The following is an 18,165-nucleotide window of genomic DNA, read 5'->3' as shown; positions in this document are numbered from 1 at the left end:
GGCTACCACGTGCAGGACTTTGGCTCTTCAGAGAATAGATTTCAACTGTTCTTGTACTTTAGAATTTCCTTCTTTTTTTTTTTTCCCCCTATGTCTCTTAGTGAGCCAAAGCCTGGGTTTTGCCCTGGAAGTCTGCCCTGCCCGCGTCTGTAATCTGGCGCTATGCATCCAGATTCTAGACCCTTACAGACGCTGCTGTTCGTGACTCTCCTGATGCCCTGCGCTTCTGTGAGTCCAGGTAAGAAGAGAGAATGGGAACTTTTGGGCTGAAGCTTGCCCTCATCTTAACCCTATGAAAAGCTTCAACTTTAATGCTTTGCCAATAGTAATGGTTTCTAAAGACGTTTCTAAGATTTGTTTGACCAGCGGAACGATTTTAAAAACTTTAATTAAACAATTCAAGGATTTCTTAGTAGTGCTTCTAGGCACTCACAGTCCTTCCCATCATTGTCCTTGTAATTTATTCCTTTTGTTGCCTTAAAAATAAATATTTTCTGATCGTGCTTTTTTTCCAATGAGGATATGTTACAGATTTCTGAATTTGGAAATTATAATAGGAATAAAGTGCTGACTATATACCACCAAGGAGTAGTTTTAGAATCAGTATGTAAGAATACTCAACTTGGAATGAGAGAACTTGGTTTGAATCCCAGGTCTCATGACCTTGCCTAATTTATTATCTCTTTGCATTACTGAAAAGCTTAAATGTGTTTATTATTAAATGTATATATAAGCCCAAGGCTGATACATGGCCCATATGCATTTCTTTTTATTTTAGATTTGTGTGAAGATTTATATAGAAGTATATACAAATACAGTGATGTTTATTAATATCTATTTATTATCTTTGTTAAAAATACTATGTAACTGTGTTTGATTTAGTAAGGGAAAATTGATTTAGTGGTTTTATTTCTGTTTTTTGTTGGGCTAAATAGCAACCTCAGATTCAGCTGAGCATTTCCCTTAATCTTTATTTCTGGTAAAATACCCTATAAAAGTAGATTCAACAATTTATTGTGTTTTTTCTTTTAAGTATTTTATTATACCAGATTAACAGGATTCCTCCCCCATCCTCTTTTATGGGTGGAGGAGAGGGATCTGTTTTGATACTTGAGTGCAAGAACCTCTCTCTCCCAAATTCCTGGAAGAATAGACATAACAAATGAAACTATTCCAAAAACCAAATAAAAATGTTCAGATTGATACCCCATTTATCCTTACATCCCAGAAAGGATAGGTTTTGTATTTCAGTGTGGCTTCCTGACTTTCTACTTCTGCTTTCTTAAAAGTTGAACATGATTTATATTAAAGAGAAGTAGTTAAGGAGTTGTTGTTATTGTTTAGTCGCTAAGTTGTGTCCGACTCTTTTGCAACTCCATGGACTATAGCCTGCCAGGCTCCTCTGTCCATGAGATTTCCCAAGCAAGAATATTGGAATGGATTGCCTTTTCCTTCTCCAGGAGATCTTTCCCACCCAGGGATCAAACCTCTGCCCCCTGCATCGGCAGTCAGGTTCTTTACCATTGAGCCACCAGGGAAGCCAAATCAAGAAGTACCATAATCTTTATTGATAAAATAATTTGCTCTTAAAGTCAAATCCTGTTGGTAATATGGAAGAGAATTCTCTTTATTTTGAAAGTCATCTTCTCTTTTTCAGATGCCTAATTTCCAGTTTTTAAAAACTACTTCTTTCAAAGAGCAGCTTACCATTTCTCATTTACAGAATTAGTATTTTGTTTATTTAGATCATAAGGATTGTTATCTGTACTGTTCTAATTGTTATGTTCTATATCAGGACATCGCCTTGTTTCTTTTCAAATGTAAAGCTGCTCCTAGAACTTACACAAGCTCTTAAGGACCATAACATATAGATGCGGAAAGGGATTGCCTTTTGTTATAAAGGGATTGCCAGTAAGTGTATTAAATGTGCTCTTCTTTCTCTCTCCCCTCCTCTCCCATTCCCTCCCCCACCTCCACCCCTTTGTACACGGGGAGCGTTCCCTTGCAGACTTGCCACCTTATTTTGTTTCTGAGCCATTGTCTGCTGTCCAGAAACCTGGTGGACCTGTAGCACTGCATTGCTCTGCTAAACCTGTGACCGCTCACATCTCATGGTTGCATAATGGAAAAAGGTTGGACAGAAACGTGGAGCAGATTAAGGTTCATCAGGGCACGTTGACTATCCTTTCTCTTAACCCCTCACTTGCGGGTTATTACCAGTGCATTGCCAACAACAGCATTGGTGCCATCCTGAGTGGTCCTGCAACCATATCCACTGCAGGTGAGTTTAATTGTTGTCCCTGTGATAGATGCTTTTTCCTGAAATTACTCTTGGCACCTGCATTGTTTGAGTCGTGGAAGGAGCATGGGCTTTGGAGTAAGACACATATGAGTTCTCATCCCAGCCTTGACATTTGTTGTGTTTAACCCCAGGGGAATGATACTTGAACCTCTGTGAGCCTAGCTTGGTGTCTTCCATTGTAATAAGGGATGTGAAAATTATTTTGTGAAAATATTATTTATTTTCATATTTATTTATTTATCACATAAAATTATTATGTGAAAATTAAATTGTCCTAACTAGGACAATTTTCTAACATGAAATTGAATATCCTTGTATTTTAAAGTTCTTAATATCAGCAACAACAGCTGTTGTCTGCTTTGACGCAGTTATTTCATGCAGTCCTTTATCTTTTTCTCAAATCTAATTGTTTTATTTATTTTGATTACAGAGTGATTTTAGTTTATTTAATTGAAACCAGGTTAAACAAGTGCGGAGGGGGGAAAATAACGGCAAAGAAAGGAATGTTGAGTATTGAACTTACGGAAAATCTAGACTGTGTGGTTTTCTTAGTAAGTTTGAGCCATCTGCCTTTCAAATGGTGATGGCTTCCAGTAATGGAAAACGTCTTTGTGAGGGCACCCCTATTTACACAACAAATCTGGATTCCCCAGGAGTAGTGAGTTTGTCATAACTGAGAAGAGTAAATGTTTTTGTAGAGCTGTGACCCATGGACAGCTCCAAGTCACACTCTGGAGGGCTGAATTCCTAGGGGCAGGCTGCAGAGGCTTTCACTATTGGCCATAATAAAGAGCGCTTCCATGCTGGCTCCATCTGTAGTAAACTTAAACTGGGAGAAATTGAGACCTAGTTAGGGCACGTCCTTGGCAGTGGTTAAGACTCAGTGCTTCCACTGCAAGGGGCCCGAGTTCCATCCCTGGTCTGGGGAACTAAAATTGCCACCCCTCTCCCCCTACATACAAGTTAAAAAAAAAAAGGACTAATAGTATATTTGGGGCTTCCCCAGTGGCTCAGACAGTAAAGAATCTGCCTGCAATGCAGGAGACTTGATTCTCTCCCTGGAAATTCAAATGATACATTGTTTTTGTTTTTCCCTATGTCCTAGGTTCATTCTTGTGTAAACAATTTTATTGCCATGTGCCTGGCTACAAACAGAATAAAGATGCATAGGGAAAGGGAGCTGTGATGAGAGACTGGATTAAAAAGGATTCGTCTTGACAGAATGGGGAACAGTTATGCTTTATAGTTCTCCCTAATGTTTCAGGAACAGTTTGCTTGTCTTGTAGTCTCCCGGAAGCACTGACTTCTCAAAAAAGGTGCCATGACTAAGCCCCAGCCCTCAACCGTGTACCTCTATCCCAACTGCTTACTGAGATAAAAAGATTCTGCTACTCCGGAAACTGGGATTAGCTGCCACAAACAGCTGTGGTGCCAGTGTTGTTTCTGGTTTTAAACTTTCCTTTGGGGAAGAGAGTTCAAGTTTGCATTTATTTATTGATCTGTCTACTTATTTACTTATCTATTTTAGTTCTTGGTGATTTTGGTGCATCCACAAAACATGTTATTACGGCAGAAGAAAAGAGTACCGGTTTCATTGGCTGCAAGGTACCAGATAGTAACCCCAAAGCTGAAGTGCGCTATAAGATCCGGGGAAAGTGGCTGAAGCAGTCCACAGGTGAGAACTCTAATGAAAAGCCAGTGACACCCGTGGAACAAATGTCATTCACCAGCTTCCTTTAAGCTCTGTGTGCTGGGGGCCGTGGACACAAAAATACTTGAGACACATTGTCTCTCCTCTTGAGAGTCAAGTGGAAGAGACTAGAACAAATGGTTATAGTTTAAGATAGAACACAATATAGAGTACAGGATAGAAATGATTATAGGAAATTCCCAGGTGGTCCAGGGGTTAAGACTCTGGGCTTCCAACGCAGGGGGCGAGGATTCAGTCCCTGGTCAGGGAACTCAGATCCTGTATGCTCAGGGGTGCAGCCAAAAAGTAAAAATTAAAAAGGAAATAATTACAACCCCGCACCTCTCAGGCTCACTCCTTCAACCTGTTCAGGAATTTACTCCGATAATATTTCCTTCAAGGTCGCTGTCATGGCTCTATCTAAAATGATATGCCGTGTTTTCTCTGTCCCCCGATTCAGCTTCATCTTTTCTGTAGCACTGTATTATATCAGTGGTTGCTTGCTCTTTATTTGCCTCTGTCTTGGCTACCCCGTCCCTGCACTGGAATGCTGGCCGTGTGAGTGCAGGGTTTGCTCTATCTGCTTGCTTCATTGTTGTATTGCTTGGGCCCAGGCTGTTGGCAGAAAGTAGACTGTCAGTGCATACTGTTGAGAAGAAAGGAATGAAGACATGATTGAATACTGGGTGGTCAGTGCTATAGGCAGAGGTTTGCCCCAGGTGATAACTGTGGTCATTGTGTCTTTGTCCAAATATGTTTCTTGTGCTTTTGGTTTTCTCAGTGAGTGGTCTGTAGTCATGGGCCTGGTTTTGTTACTCAAGTGCTGTTGACTTTTTTTCCCTGTCTTGGCTTTCCTTTTCCTTCATTTAATGTTTTTTCCCTAATTACTTATCAGCTGCTTGTGTCATGTCTACATTTAAAGCGTAACTATCAACCTTTGTGAGTTTTAACTGGTGTCCTTCTTAAAGAGAGAAGCCTAACTGCATTCCCTTCCTTCCTCAGAGAATTATCTAATCCTTCCATCAGGAAATCTTCAGATTTTGAATGTATCCTTAGAGGACAAAGGATCTTATAAATGTGCAGCTTTTAATCCTGTCACACATGAGTTAAAAGTTGAACCCATTGGCCAAAAGCTCCTTGTGAGTCGTAAGTATTTGGGGGAATCATGGTCACTGGGGAGAGTCCTTGGAAGCATTCCACGTGAAGAGTTGGGAAATGGGAGTTCATTTTTCTTTCACATCCTGTTTGTTTATCATGAGAAAGTCTTATAAAAAATTACATGCCTAAATAGCATAATTCTGTACATGTTTTACTAATACAAATATAATGGCTTTCCAGGAGAGAATTTTGGTCGAATTGACAGAGTAGAATTCATGTGGAGGACTCTGCCTTTTGCTCAGAGAAAAAGAAATTAGAGAGACTTCCCTGGTGGTCCAGTGGTTAAGACCTTGCCATCCAATGCAGGTCGGGGGGCTAAGATCCCATGTGTCTCAGATTCAAACACCAGACCACAAACAGCAGAAATTTATTGTAACAAATTCAATAAAGACTTTAAAAATGGTCCATGGCAAAAACAATCTTTAAAAAGAAAAAAAAAAAAACAGAAATTGGAGAGCAAATATCACTTTATATCAGTGATAATCAAATTGGTGGCTGACTGAATTATGCAGAAATATTTCTCACTTCTCTTTGAGATATAGTAGTTCATATCTGATTTTTAGTTTAGTGTGGTCAAGCTGTGATTGGATCAGTAGTCAAAGCGCAGTGAAGGAGTTGTCCATGTGCTTGGTGTGAATTTGACTTTTCAAAACTATTAATTCAGAAGTAGCCCTAAAGGATCCCCAAGTCTTTTAAAGTCAGTTCTAAACTGAAAATGGCTTCATTACCAAATAGGACCTTGTAGTATAAAAAAGAGTAAATGGGAAGATGAAGATGCTCACAGCTTTGCTAAGGAAGAAAGTGGAAGTGAATACTTAATGATTTTTTTGCTTCGCCTTCTTTCTCCAGGTCCTTCTTCAGATGACTTCCACATTCTTCACCCTACCTTTTCACAGGCATTAGCCGTTCTTTCTCGTAGCCCTGTGACCCTGGAGTGTGTGGTGAGTGGGGTCCCAGCTTCTCATGTGCACTGGTTGAAGGATGGTCAGGATGCGATGGTGGGAAGCACTTGGAGAAGGCTGTATACGCATCTTGCCACGGACAGCATTGACCCAGCGGACTCTGGCAACTACTCTTGTGTGGTGGGGAACAAGTCTGGAGATGCCAAACACGTGACTTACGTGGTGAATGTACTTGGTAAGACGTTACTTGTTAAGTGTTTTTTCAAGTCAGGCTATTTTTCCGATCTAACTGATGTTTGAATGGAAGATCTGTTTGTGAACTGTAAATGGAATAGAGACTATCTAGAAATAGTTACCCCGGTAGCCAGCTTCATTTCTCTAAAGCCCTGCTGGGACTTCCACGTGGGTCCCGTGGTTTAAGACTTGGCGTTCCCAATGCAGGAGGTGGGGTTCAATCTCTGGTTAGGGAACTAAGATCCCACCACATACTGTGTGGTACAGCCAGGGAAAAGAGAAGACTGCTGAGTTGGGCAGTATTTCTGTGTAGCACAGAGCCTTTCACCTGGGATGTTCTTGGAACTTCACCCCTACCCTGGTTACACAAAGCGGAGCTGGTTCTTCCTTCTCAGTGACATGGAGGAAAGAGACTGGAGTCCAACCAGATGAAGATTCTGGGCTGTATCAGTGTGTGGTGTCCAGTAACAGTAACTAAGACAGAGGGCATTGTCAGGTGTATCTGACTCTTTCGACCCCATGGACTGTAGCCCACCAGGCTCCTCTGTCCATGGGATTGCCCAAGCAAGAATACCGGAATGGGGTGCCATTTCCTCCTCTAGGAGGTCGAACTCCACCCAGGGGTTGAAGTGGCGTCTCCCACATCTCCTGCACTGGCAGGCAGATTCTCTACTATTGAGCCACCGGGAAGCCCAATAAGACAGAGTACTAACTAGAAAATGTCATCTCATAAAAGTAGTGGGTTTCATTTTATTTTCCCTTTTGAAATGGTTTCACTACTGCTGACTCATAAAATTTGTGTTATTTTCACTCACATTCTATGTGTACTATTTATTTCCATGTCATTCCTTTCTTCCAGCTACCTATCTCACTGTCGTGTGTGGCAGCAAAAATGTTTTATCAAAACAAATTTTCATGAAAACCAGAAAAAATGTTTCATACTAAATACAGTTTTTGTCAACCTTCTGTACCTGTTTATGTGCAACAGTGGCCTGACGCAGGTTACACTGGCATTAGTGTATGTGTATGGCAAGCAGGCTTTAAAATTTAATGATGATTAGGACTAGATTAATATACACAATCATTTAATATTGGCATATGTTACAAATGCCAATACATGATTTACTTTGTCCAAGTAAAAAGTGGCCTGATGCATACTAAAAGAAGATTTTTTTGCCCAGAATACACCTAACCTCAAAGCAGAATTCACCAGGAAAAAAAAAAATTTAACTTCCAAATAAGCATTCTTCTATTTTGGCTCTTGTATAGTATAAAATCCAAGGAAATTATTATTTCAAAACAGATCATCTGAAACCCTGCATATGTGCATGTGTGTGTGCGCACATATGTTGGCTTGGGGGGTGGTTAATTGGGTGGAGAGATCTATTACATAAAAAGGGACTGCAGCATATTAGTAACATATGGTTTATCCTATTGGAGGAAAGTCAGTACATTTCTAATTTTTTGTTGATGAGAGAATATGAGGAAACAATACATATTGGTTTCAACTAGTTATTGGTAGAGTTTTAATGACTTGTGTGAGGGCTAACTTTATATTTTTATTTTTTATTAATTTTTATTGGCATATCAGTTGATTTACAATGTTGTGATGGTTTCAGGTGTATAGCAAAGTGAATGCCTTATACATATACATATCTCCACTCTTTTTGAGATTCTTTTCCCATATAGGTCATTACAGAGGATTGAGTAGAGGTCCCTGTGGTATACAGTAGGTCCTTATAAGTTATAATATGTTTTATTTTTAGAACGTGCTTCAATTTCTAAAGGACTGCAGGATCAGACAGTGTCTCTAGGTGCGACAGTACAATTCACGTGTGAAGTTCATGGGAACCCAGCGCCCAACCGTACCTGGTTTCACAATGCCCAGCCCATTCGCTCTTCCCCACGACATCTAACTGTGGGAAATGGATTGAAAATCAGTGGTGTTACCATGGAAGATTCCGGGCTGTATCAGTGTGTAGCAGATAATGGGATTGGATTTACACAGTCTACTGGGAGACTTGAAATTGAAAAAGGTAGGCTTTTAGGTCATGTTATCCTAGGAAATTTCACTTTATAGATGGGATTTTGTTTTGATTAAAAATTAAATCATCTTTACAAAAAGGAAGTAATCCTATCACCATAACAGAACTGTGTTCATTTTCCATGTTCCTTTCTACTTGCTGGTAGACATTTCCATGAAGAAGCAACCTTATTTAATCAGGCTCATAAAAAAATTTTTTTTTAATATTTTTTAACAGATACATCATTGCTTTTTTAAAGCAGTTGCTTTTTTAAAGCAATTATACCTTTTTAAGGTATAATTTTAAAAAGTGTGTGGTAAAAATCTCACTCATATTCCCTAGCCAGTCAGATATCTCTTAGAACTAACAAGTTTTGTAATTTTCTTGACTATTCTTGTGTGCATGTATATGGTTAATTACATGTAACATGTGAGTTTGTGTGCATTTAATGGCAATATCAGTTTTTTTTACACAAATGATGCTGGCATTCATATAAATTACCTTGAATTTCTCCTTTAAAAATTTCCTTGGAATCCTTTTGTAGTTCATGAGCATGATGATCGGGTGTTCACGCTGCTGTGTGATATGTGCCTCCCTCCAAACCTTGTTACGACATTGGCACATTACCTGTCTGACGTGAAGAAAAAAAAAAAAATTCCTTGGATTTTACCTTAAAAATTACCTTGATTTTTTTCACTTAACATATATCCTGGCCATCTTTGTATATGGTACATTAAAGAATATTTTCATTTCTTATAAAAAATGGCTGCTTAGTCTTCTGTTGTATAGCTGTGAAGGTCTGACTGATACCTCACGGATGACTTTCTAATCCTTTGCTATTACAAGGAGTCTATGATGAATGTCCTTCTACACAGATTATTTTGCACACATGTGAACGTCTTTAAAGTAAATCCTTAGAAATAAACTTGCTAAATAAAAGCATATATGCCTTGGTAATTTTGACAGATACCTTGCTCTCTCTCTTGTTATCATTTTACACTCCTACCAGCAATGTTTGCTTATATCCTCACCAAGGCAGTAGGTTGTCAGAATTCTGTTTAGTGTTTGCCTATCTGATAGGTTTTTCAAAACTACCTTTTGATCCCTGTATTTTTTATTATATGTGTGATGCTGAGCATCTCATCATGTGTTTCTGAGCTGTTGAATTTGCTTTCCTGTGTACTGACTGCTCATTGTCTTTTGTCCGTTTTATATTAGGTTATTCGTCTTTTTTATTATTTATAGGAATTCTTTATATATTATGGAAATTAAGCTTTTGCTGAGAGTTATAAATATTTCAAAGAAACAGTATGACAGAGACCAACTCTCTGAACTTGTTGCAGTTACTTTAGACTCTGAACTTGCTACTTCAATGAATTACTTCAGATGTTAATAATAAAGAATTTTTAAATGGCATGTATTTGGAAATTTAGAATTATAGTTCTCAATGGCTGGGTGAAAAAGTTGTATTGGAAATTTAAAATTTAAAATAATGTCAAAATGTCAAAATCAAATTGTGTGGGATATAGGAGAGCAGAATATAAAAGGATTTATACCCTTAAATGCTTATTAAAAAAAAGCTAGTAAAACTAAAAATTAGTGGGCTAAGTAAAATAACAGAATAGATTTAAAGAGAACAGAAGAAAGGAGATAATAAAGATATGGAAATCAGTTAAATAGAAAATTAAGATAAAATAGATAGGATCAGTAGGGATAAAGTTTAACCGAGGAGTTAGCCCAGTAATCAGTCAGAAAATTTAAAGTGTTGTTCATCCAATTTAATGAATAAAGGAGAAGAATACTATGATGATCTCAATAGAAGCAGAAAAACCATTTGATATAATTCAGTATTCATGTTAGACACTCTTGGAAAAATAGAAACAGGAGGGAACTTTCTTAATGATAAAGAATATCCAGTAAAAAAAACTTACAGAAAACATTACTTTTAATGGCAAAACCTTAAAGCATTCCCTTTAAAATGTCTTTTAGTTTTCATCATAGTGCAGATTCTAACCAGCACAAAATGATAAGAAAAAGAAATAAAGATATTAGGATATTAAAAGGCAGGAGGAGAAGAGGGCAACAGAGGAAGAGATGGTTGGATGGCATCACTCACTCCATGGACATGAATTTGAGCAGACTCCTGGAGATAGTGAAGAACATGGAAGCCTGGCATGCTGCAGTCCATGGAGTCACAAAGAGTTGGACAGGATTTAGTGACCGAACAGCAATAAAGATAAGAGAGAAAGAAACTCTTTCTCTTTAAGCTGTTCTCTTTCTCTTTAAACTCTTTTCTTTAAGCTGTTATTAATGTTATTAATTCACAGCTCCTATGGTTGTCATGAGAGAGAATCCTCTATAGTTTGTTGACAAATTATTAGAAATAATAAAAGCTTTAGCAAGGTGGCTGATGAAGACCAATAAACAGGAATCAGTTGCCTTTCTATGTACCAGTGTGTTAGCAAGTTTCTCTAGAGAAACAAAACACAATAGGATATATAAGATACACATCAGAGGAGATTTATTGTAGAAACTGGCTGACATGGTTAAGGTGGTCAAGTCTGTCGTCTGCAAACTGGAGAAGGAGGTAAGCTGATGAAGCAGTTCAATTGTGGGAGAAGTATGGTAAGTCTCAACCTAAGCCCCATAGCCAGAGGTCCAGGAGCACTGATGTCCAGGGTCCTTAGGGCAGGAGAAGGATGACTAGGCTCATAGAGAGAATTCGTTCTTCTGCATTTTTGTTCTACTGAAGTCCTCATCGGATTGGATGGTGCCACCCACACTGGGGAGGGCCATCTGCTATCCTCAGTTTACCAATTCAGGTGCAAATTTCTTCTGGAAACACCCCTCACAGACACACCTAGTTATCTGGGCATCCTTTAACCCAGTCAAGTTGACACATAAAACTAGCCATTATGACCAGCAACAGAAAATGTCATTTTAAAGTCACCTTTTTATATTAGAAACATTAAAAAGTTCCAAGTACATAGAAATATATAACAGTTCATGGATACCAAAATTCAGTATTAACATACTTCTCAGGTCTTTCCAGAAGCTTTCTGTAGATTTGTGCAATTCCAACTAAATCCTATCACTAGTTTGAGGACCTAGACAAACTAATTCTAAATCATATGGATGATCAAAAGCCCAACAATAGCTAAGACACTCTAAAAGAAGAACAAGAATGTGGGGGGCCTTGCTTTACCAGATTTTAGAACATACACAAAAATTTATAGTAATTAAGATATGCTATAGGGCTTTCCTGGTGGCTCAGTGGTGAAGAACCCCCCTGCCCATGCAGGAGACTGCAGTTTGATCCCTGATCTGGAAAGATTCCACATGCCGTGAAGCAGCTAAACCCATGTGCCACCACTATTGAGCCTGTGCTTTAGAGCCTGGGAGCCTCAACTACTGAAGCCCGTGCACCCTAGAGCCGGGGCTCTGCAATAAGAGACACCACCACGATGAGAAGCCTGCAGGCCACAACTAGAGAGTCGTCCCTACTCCTGGCAACTAGAGAAAAGCCTGAGCAGCAGTGAAGATCCAGCCCAGCCAAAAATAAGTAAACAAATAAAATCATTTTTTTAAGAAAAGACAGTGATGTATTATTGGTGCAGGAAAAGACAAGTAGGTCATGAAGGATATGCATGTAAGGATTTGGCCTAGGTGGCACTGCAGATCACCAAGGGAAGGATATCCATTCCAGGGTTCCATGTGGGATAACAAGTGGAGAAAAGGAAATTAAATCTCTGACGCACAAAGACTAATTTCCAGTGGGCTAAAGACCTACATATGAAAGGCAAAATGGTGAAGTTTTACAAGAAAATATAGAAGAATATATGAGCTAGGTAAAACTTTTTGACAAGAAATTTTAGGCTAATTTTTAAGAAAAGATTGGTGTGACCACGTTAAAATTAAAGCATCCTTATTATTAAAAGATACCATTAAAATGGAAAGAAAAACAGAGAGAAAATATTAGTAACAAAAGTAATTCACAAAAGAACAGTATGTCATTACACAGAATCCAGAACCATTATGAAAAAGATAAAGGACCCAGTAGAAAAAAGGACAAAAGGTATTTGACAGTGGAAGAAAAAATGAGTAGCAAATAAACCCCGTGAAAAGATGTGCAACATCATTAGTACTGAGGGAAATGGAGGTTATGACCCATGAGATAGCATTTAATATGTACTAGATGGGCAAAAATTCAGATATCTGGTAATTGTTGAATGACTTTGTCAAACGCAGGAAGTAGGACTAGAAAAGGAGAAAGATGTACTGGAGAAAATGTCAGATGTCAATATTCTATTGTGAGGTCATGAAATATATGCTCCCAAAATATCTGGGACCAAAAGGAAGGAGGTGGTGCCACTTTAGTTTACAAACAAAAATTTGTTCATGTATATGGTCAGAAATACATTTATCAACTATAATTCAGAACAGGTTTTTCTCCAGAATTTTTGTGATCAGATTTTTGCATCCTGGAACCAACTATTTTTTTTTTTTTTTTCTGAAGGCGTATTGCTTAGTCTTATACTTCTTTACACCTTTTTCACGGTAAAGTCTGAGGCTTTGGCTTCGCATGTTCTGTATTTGCAGTGACCAGATGTGCTGAAGATACCTGTGGGCAAGCTCTCTTCACAGTTCTGTATTTACATTTATGCAATAGGATGAAATTATTTTGCATTGTTTTGCATATGTAGATACTATATACAACGTACTTAATTTTTGTATGTGAATTATTTTTTCTTTGATAGGCAGTGGACTCAAGCCCATTATAGTTAGAGCACCAGCAAGTGCAGAGGTGGCCGTTGGTGACTCTGTGACCTTGTCCTGCAATGCCACTGGGGTACCGGTGCCCGCCATCCGCTGGTACGACAAGCACGGATTGATAACCAGTCATCCGTCTCAAGCTCTTAGATCTAAATCCCGAAAACCCCACTTATTAAGACCTGGGAGTTCTGACCCAGAGCCTGTCACGTCCCGGGCAGGCTCAGGCTCTCTGTACATTCAGGCTGTTACTCGGGAACACGCCGGGAAGTACACCTGTGAAGCCACAAACACACATGGCACCACACGGTCGGAAGCCGTCCTCATGGTTGGTGAGTTGTCGTTAGTGTCTTTTCCCAGATGAATGGGTTTCTTTGATAGTAAGGGATAAGGTAAAAGATACATTTTTTAGAGATTGTTGAACTTATTAAGTGAAAGTCGCTTAGTCGTGTCCAACTCTTTGCAAACCTATGGACTGTAGCCTGCCAGGCTCCTCTGTCCATCGAATTCTCCAAGAAAGAATACTGCAGTGGGTAGCCTATCCGTTCTGCAGGGGATCTTCCCAACCCAGGAATCGAATCCGGGTCTCCTGCATTGCAGGCGGATTCTTCACCAGCTGAGCTGTCAGGGAAGCCCAGACTTATTAAGATATACTTCAAACCCAAGTCTCTTGCATCTCCTGCATTGGCAGGTGGATTCTTTACCAGCATAGCCCCCAGGGTAGTCGTCATCTATATATTTCCTTCTTCCTTCTTCAAAGTTATTTTTCTAACAAGATGTATGCTATTCTTTATATTTTTATTGATGTGGGGTGATGATGACTTAATTTGGAGTACTGGTATATAGAATATCAGTATTATTCAAATTAATTCAGATTTGACATAATTCACAATCAAATCTGATATCAGTGGGCATTAGTGAAGGTGCCCTACTCATAGGGCTGGTGTGAGAATTCCAGGAGACTATATCTGTAAAGTGCTTAGAACAGTGTCTGGAAGTATTACTAGAAAGCCTTTAATAAATACTAAGTATTGGGTTATAATTATTGCTATCTAATTATTGTTAACTTATAATTATCCCTTGTGCTTCCCTGGTTGCTCAGATGGTAAGAATCTGCTGCAAAGCAGGAGACCCAGGTTCAGTCCCTGGGTTAGGAAGATCCCCTGGAGGAAGGCAGGGCAACCCACTCCAGTGTTCTTGCCTGGAGAATCCCCATGGATTGGAGCCTGGAGAGCTACCATCCACAGGGCTGCAAAGAGCTGGACACAACTGAGCAACAAACACTTCATGGTAGTGTTTAAGGAATGAAGAAATAGTTCCTGATTTTAGTAAACGTTAAAGAATCCTTAAGTATAGAAGGTAGTTAAGTGTTGCATAAATTTATACACACTTATGGATGTGTATATGTATATATACATGTGTGTGTTTATGTATCAGTCTGCCAAGCAAAAATAGGAGAGGCTCTGTTCAAAATTGTTAGCCGCAAGATGTGTAATGCAGGTACCGCTAGGGTAGAGCATTTGCTGAAGTGGTCATTTTATGTAAATAAGGGGAAGATGGAGCAGTAGACGTCACAGTCATAGCTGTTGGGACGAAGTAAGTGTCTAATTGTCTGCCTCACTTTACTTACTCATTTATTTAATTTTTAATTTTTTTGGCCGTACCATGTCATGTGGGATCTTAGTTCCCCAACCCAGGGATCAAACCCAAGTCCTCTGCATTGGAAGTGCAGGGTCTTAACCACTGCACCACCAGGAAGGCCCCCTAACTGCCTCACTTTAAATATGAGAAAGCTGAAGTTCTTTGAAGATACATAATTTGTTTAGATGAGATATTTTTAGGTTTTGAAGATCCCCCTCACCCCCGGAATTTTATGTCTTGATAAGCCTCATTTTGTAATGTACAGTAACCCCATGAACCACATCCTGCCTGAGTGGTCCTCCGTTGTCCATTTTACATGCTCTACATTAATGATCAAAGTCTAGCTGAGTCTGTTAAAGCTCAAAACAGCACGTAACAACCCAATTCTTTCCCTGGAAGTCTGAGCCTATTATTAAATTCTAGCGTGCTGACAGCCTTTACATTGTTTATTGTGAAGAGGGCAGTAAGCAAGATGAATCACTCCCTCACCTTTTTTTCTTCCCAGAGACCTTGGGTTTTTGAGGTTCTGGATGTACAAATATTTGTAGAGTGAGTTGTAACTCTTCAAAACTATAATGAGAATTGGCCTAGGGTCCTAAATAGTTTGGGGTGGGGTTGCTGGTTTGAGTGGTCACAGGGGGAACCACTTAGGCAGATTTGGTTCTGTTCCTGTTGACTTGGTTTCAACTCAGAGTCATTAACTCATAAACATAGCCACCATCGTAGTACTCAGAAAGCTAGTGTTTTATCAATCTCTTTTCCAATTCAAAAAACATTCTACCTTAAAAAATGCTAGATATCTCTTTTAGATGACCATTTCAGAGCTGTCTTGAAGATAAAAAGAGTTGTTGTTCAGTTGCTATGTCCAACTCTTTGCGACTCCATGAACACCAGGCTTCCCTGTCTTTCATTGTCTCCTTGAGTTTTTGCCAACTTGTGTCCATTGAGTCAGTGATGCCATCCGACCATCTCATCCTCTGTGGCCCCCTTCTTCTCTTGCCCTCAGTCTTTTCCCAGCATCAGGTCTTTTCGAAAAAGAGTTGCTTTGAAGGTAAATTGAGATCATGGATGTGAAGAACCTTTGAAAGTACTGTGAAGGCTTTATGCATTGTATCTAGCATCTTGTGAGCACTCTAATTGTGCTGTTGGGAACGGTAGAAGAAAATTAACTGAATCTCCTTTTCAATAAAAGTTACGGAAAAGTCTCATTGCAGCCCGAATAACACAAGTGGAATTTTGATACTCCTGCAGTAGACAGAGGCTGTAACATTGCATTCTTCTCATGCCTCTGTATAAACTGCGGCATGTGGTATTCAAACTCTTCTACAGCCAAATACCACTTCCCAGTGGTGACCTGCCCAGAGGATGCATGAAACACTAATGATAAAAAGGTCCTTCTCCACTGCCCTAAGCCACAACTAATTGCCTCCACTTGCTAGAATCCATCTCTGCATTAGCAGGCTCCCAGCCACACCCTTCACATCCAGCCCTCATTCTGACTCACTAAGTAAACAGGCCTGTTCCAGGAGCAATATTTGGAAGTTGTCTCAGTGAACTTAATTAATTTTCTTCTATCTTATTTTTCCACTAGCTTCTTGTTTTCTTTGATGGAGAAAGCTTCTGGGACACCTTTTCTCTCTTTTAAACAAACAGAACTGACCTCCCACTGTTAGCCCTGTTTTCTGGTTGGTTCTCTATGAAGCTGCAGTCGCTCTAAAAATACTCCCACCTTTTACCAGGAATCTGACTTCATCGTGGAAAAGAGACTCTGCTGTTGTTTCCTAGGCTCCCTTCCTTCGCAGAAGTAGGAGACCTTTCGTTGTCTGTATTAATAGCACTTTAGAGGGACCAGGCTGTCAATCCTCAGGTTTTATTGTCTTGGCAGTTTATTTGTTTTCATAAATTGCTCTCTCATTTTTTTCACGGCAGCACCGCTAACATTCTTCTGCCAGCTGTTGTCGCTTAATCTCTCAGAACCCAAGTTTCTTCATCTGTAAAACGGAAGTATTACTATCTTCCTAAGAATGTTGTTTGGAGAATTAAATGAGATGATGGTTATTTAATGTCTGGCTCCATGCTGAGTACATAATATGTGCTCTGTAATTCTTTTTGGGTGTAGGTGACCTATTTATTTTTTTCAGCACAAATAAATTATTTTTACCTTCCTCTATGTATTCTGTATGCTCTTAGTAGTGCATATTAAGGCTGTTTTTAGATTGGCAGTTTTTAAAAAATTTATCTTATTGAAGAATAGGTGATTTACAGTGCCATGTTAATTTTTGCTGTATAGCAAAGTGATGTAGTTATTCATATAATACATTTTTCGTATTCCTTTCCATTCTGGTTTTTTACAGTATATTGAATATAGTTCCCTGTGCTATACAGTAGGACCTTGTTGTCTATCTATTCTGTATATAATACTTTGCATCTCGGCTAACACCAAGCGACTAGTCCGTCCCTCCTCCACTCCGCTTTCCCTTTGGCAACCACAGGTCTGTTCTCTGTGTCTGTAGATAAGCTCATTTGTGTCATATTTTAGATTCTGCACATAAGTGATATTCTATGGTATTTGCCTTTTTCTTATTTCGCTTACTGTGATACAGACTGGCAGTTTCTTAAGCCAACCTTCCATTTTATCCAGAAAAAAAAAAATTGAAAACAAGTAAATTCTTCCTTTACCTTTGCTAGTCTTGTTTCATTTCCTCCCTCTTGTCTCTGGCTTGTCTTCTGAGTATAGAAGAGCTAGTTAGTTATCTGTTGTTGTATGCAGTGAAAGTGTTAGTTGCTCAGTCTTGTCTGACTCTTTGCAGCCCTAGGGACCGTAGCCCGCCAGGCTCCTCTGTCCATGGAATTCTCTAGGCAAGAATACTGGAGTGGGTAGCCATTCCCTTCTCCAGGGAATCTTCCCGACCCAGGGATCAAACTCAGGTCTCCTGCATTACAGGCAGATTCTTTACCATCTGAGCCACCAGGGAAGCCCCGGTGTTAAGTTGTTCATCTTTTGTTGTTGTTCAGTCGCTCAACCATGTCTGACTCTTTGTGACCCCATGGACTACAGCTTGCCAGGCTTCCCTGTCCTTCACCATCTCCTGGAGCTTTTGAAAACTCATGTCCATTGAGTTGGTGATGCCATCCAACCATCTCGTCCTCTGTTGTCCCCTTCTCCTCCTGCCTTTAATCTTTCCCAGCATCAGGGTCTTTTCCAGTGAGTCGGTTCTTTGCATCAGGTAGCCAGAGTATTGGAGCTTCGGCTTCAGCATCAGTCCTTCCAATGAATATTCAGGATTGATTTCCTTTAGGATTGACTGGTTTGATCTCCTTGCAGTCCAAGGGACGGACTCTCAAGAGTCTTCTCCAGCACCACAGTTCAAAAGCATCAATTATTCAGCATTCAGCCTTCTTTACGATCCAACTTTCACATCTGTACATGACTACTGGAAAAAC

The 18,165-nt window shown here is 39.5% G+C and overlaps 1 protein-coding gene and 1 non-coding gene across 2 annotated transcripts in view; both read left to right on the top strand.

Moving 5' to 3' along the window:
- The window catches only part of CDON (cell adhesion associated, oncogene regulated), a 103,163-nt gene that overhangs the window by 31,071 nt on the left and 53,927 nt on the right, over nt 1–18,165 (top strand). Inside the window, exons 3-8 of the mRNA XM_043451390.1 lie at nt 102–238; nt 2,009–2,281; nt 3,831–3,977; nt 4,995–5,138; nt 6,000–6,287; nt 8,053–8,322. Of these exons, the coding sequence (XP_043307325.1) occupies nt 163–238; nt 2,009–2,281; nt 3,831–3,977; nt 4,995–5,138; nt 6,000–6,287; nt 8,053–8,322 (1,198 nt within the window). The 5' untranslated portion in view covers nt 102–162. The remainder of the gene's footprint in view (nt 1–101; nt 239–2,008; nt 2,282–3,830; nt 3,978–4,994; nt 5,139–5,999; nt 6,288–8,052; nt 8,323–18,165) is intronic.
- LOC122431521 lies at nt 8,843–8,947 on the top strand. Its single transcript, XR_006266541.1, has one exon. It is a non-coding gene; the product is annotated as a small nucleolar RNA U13 (small nucleolar RNA).

This window comes from Cervus canadensis, chromosome 29 (genome assembly GCF_019320065.1).
Source record: "Cervus canadensis isolate Bull #8, Minnesota chromosome 29, ASM1932006v1, whole genome shotgun sequence".
In the NCBI taxonomy this organism is placed as follows: domain Eukaryota; kingdom Metazoa; phylum Chordata; class Mammalia; order Artiodactyla; family Cervidae; genus Cervus; species Cervus canadensis.
The sequence above is the reverse complement of the archived record's forward strand: the minus strand, read 5'-3'. Positions and strand labels throughout refer to the sequence as shown.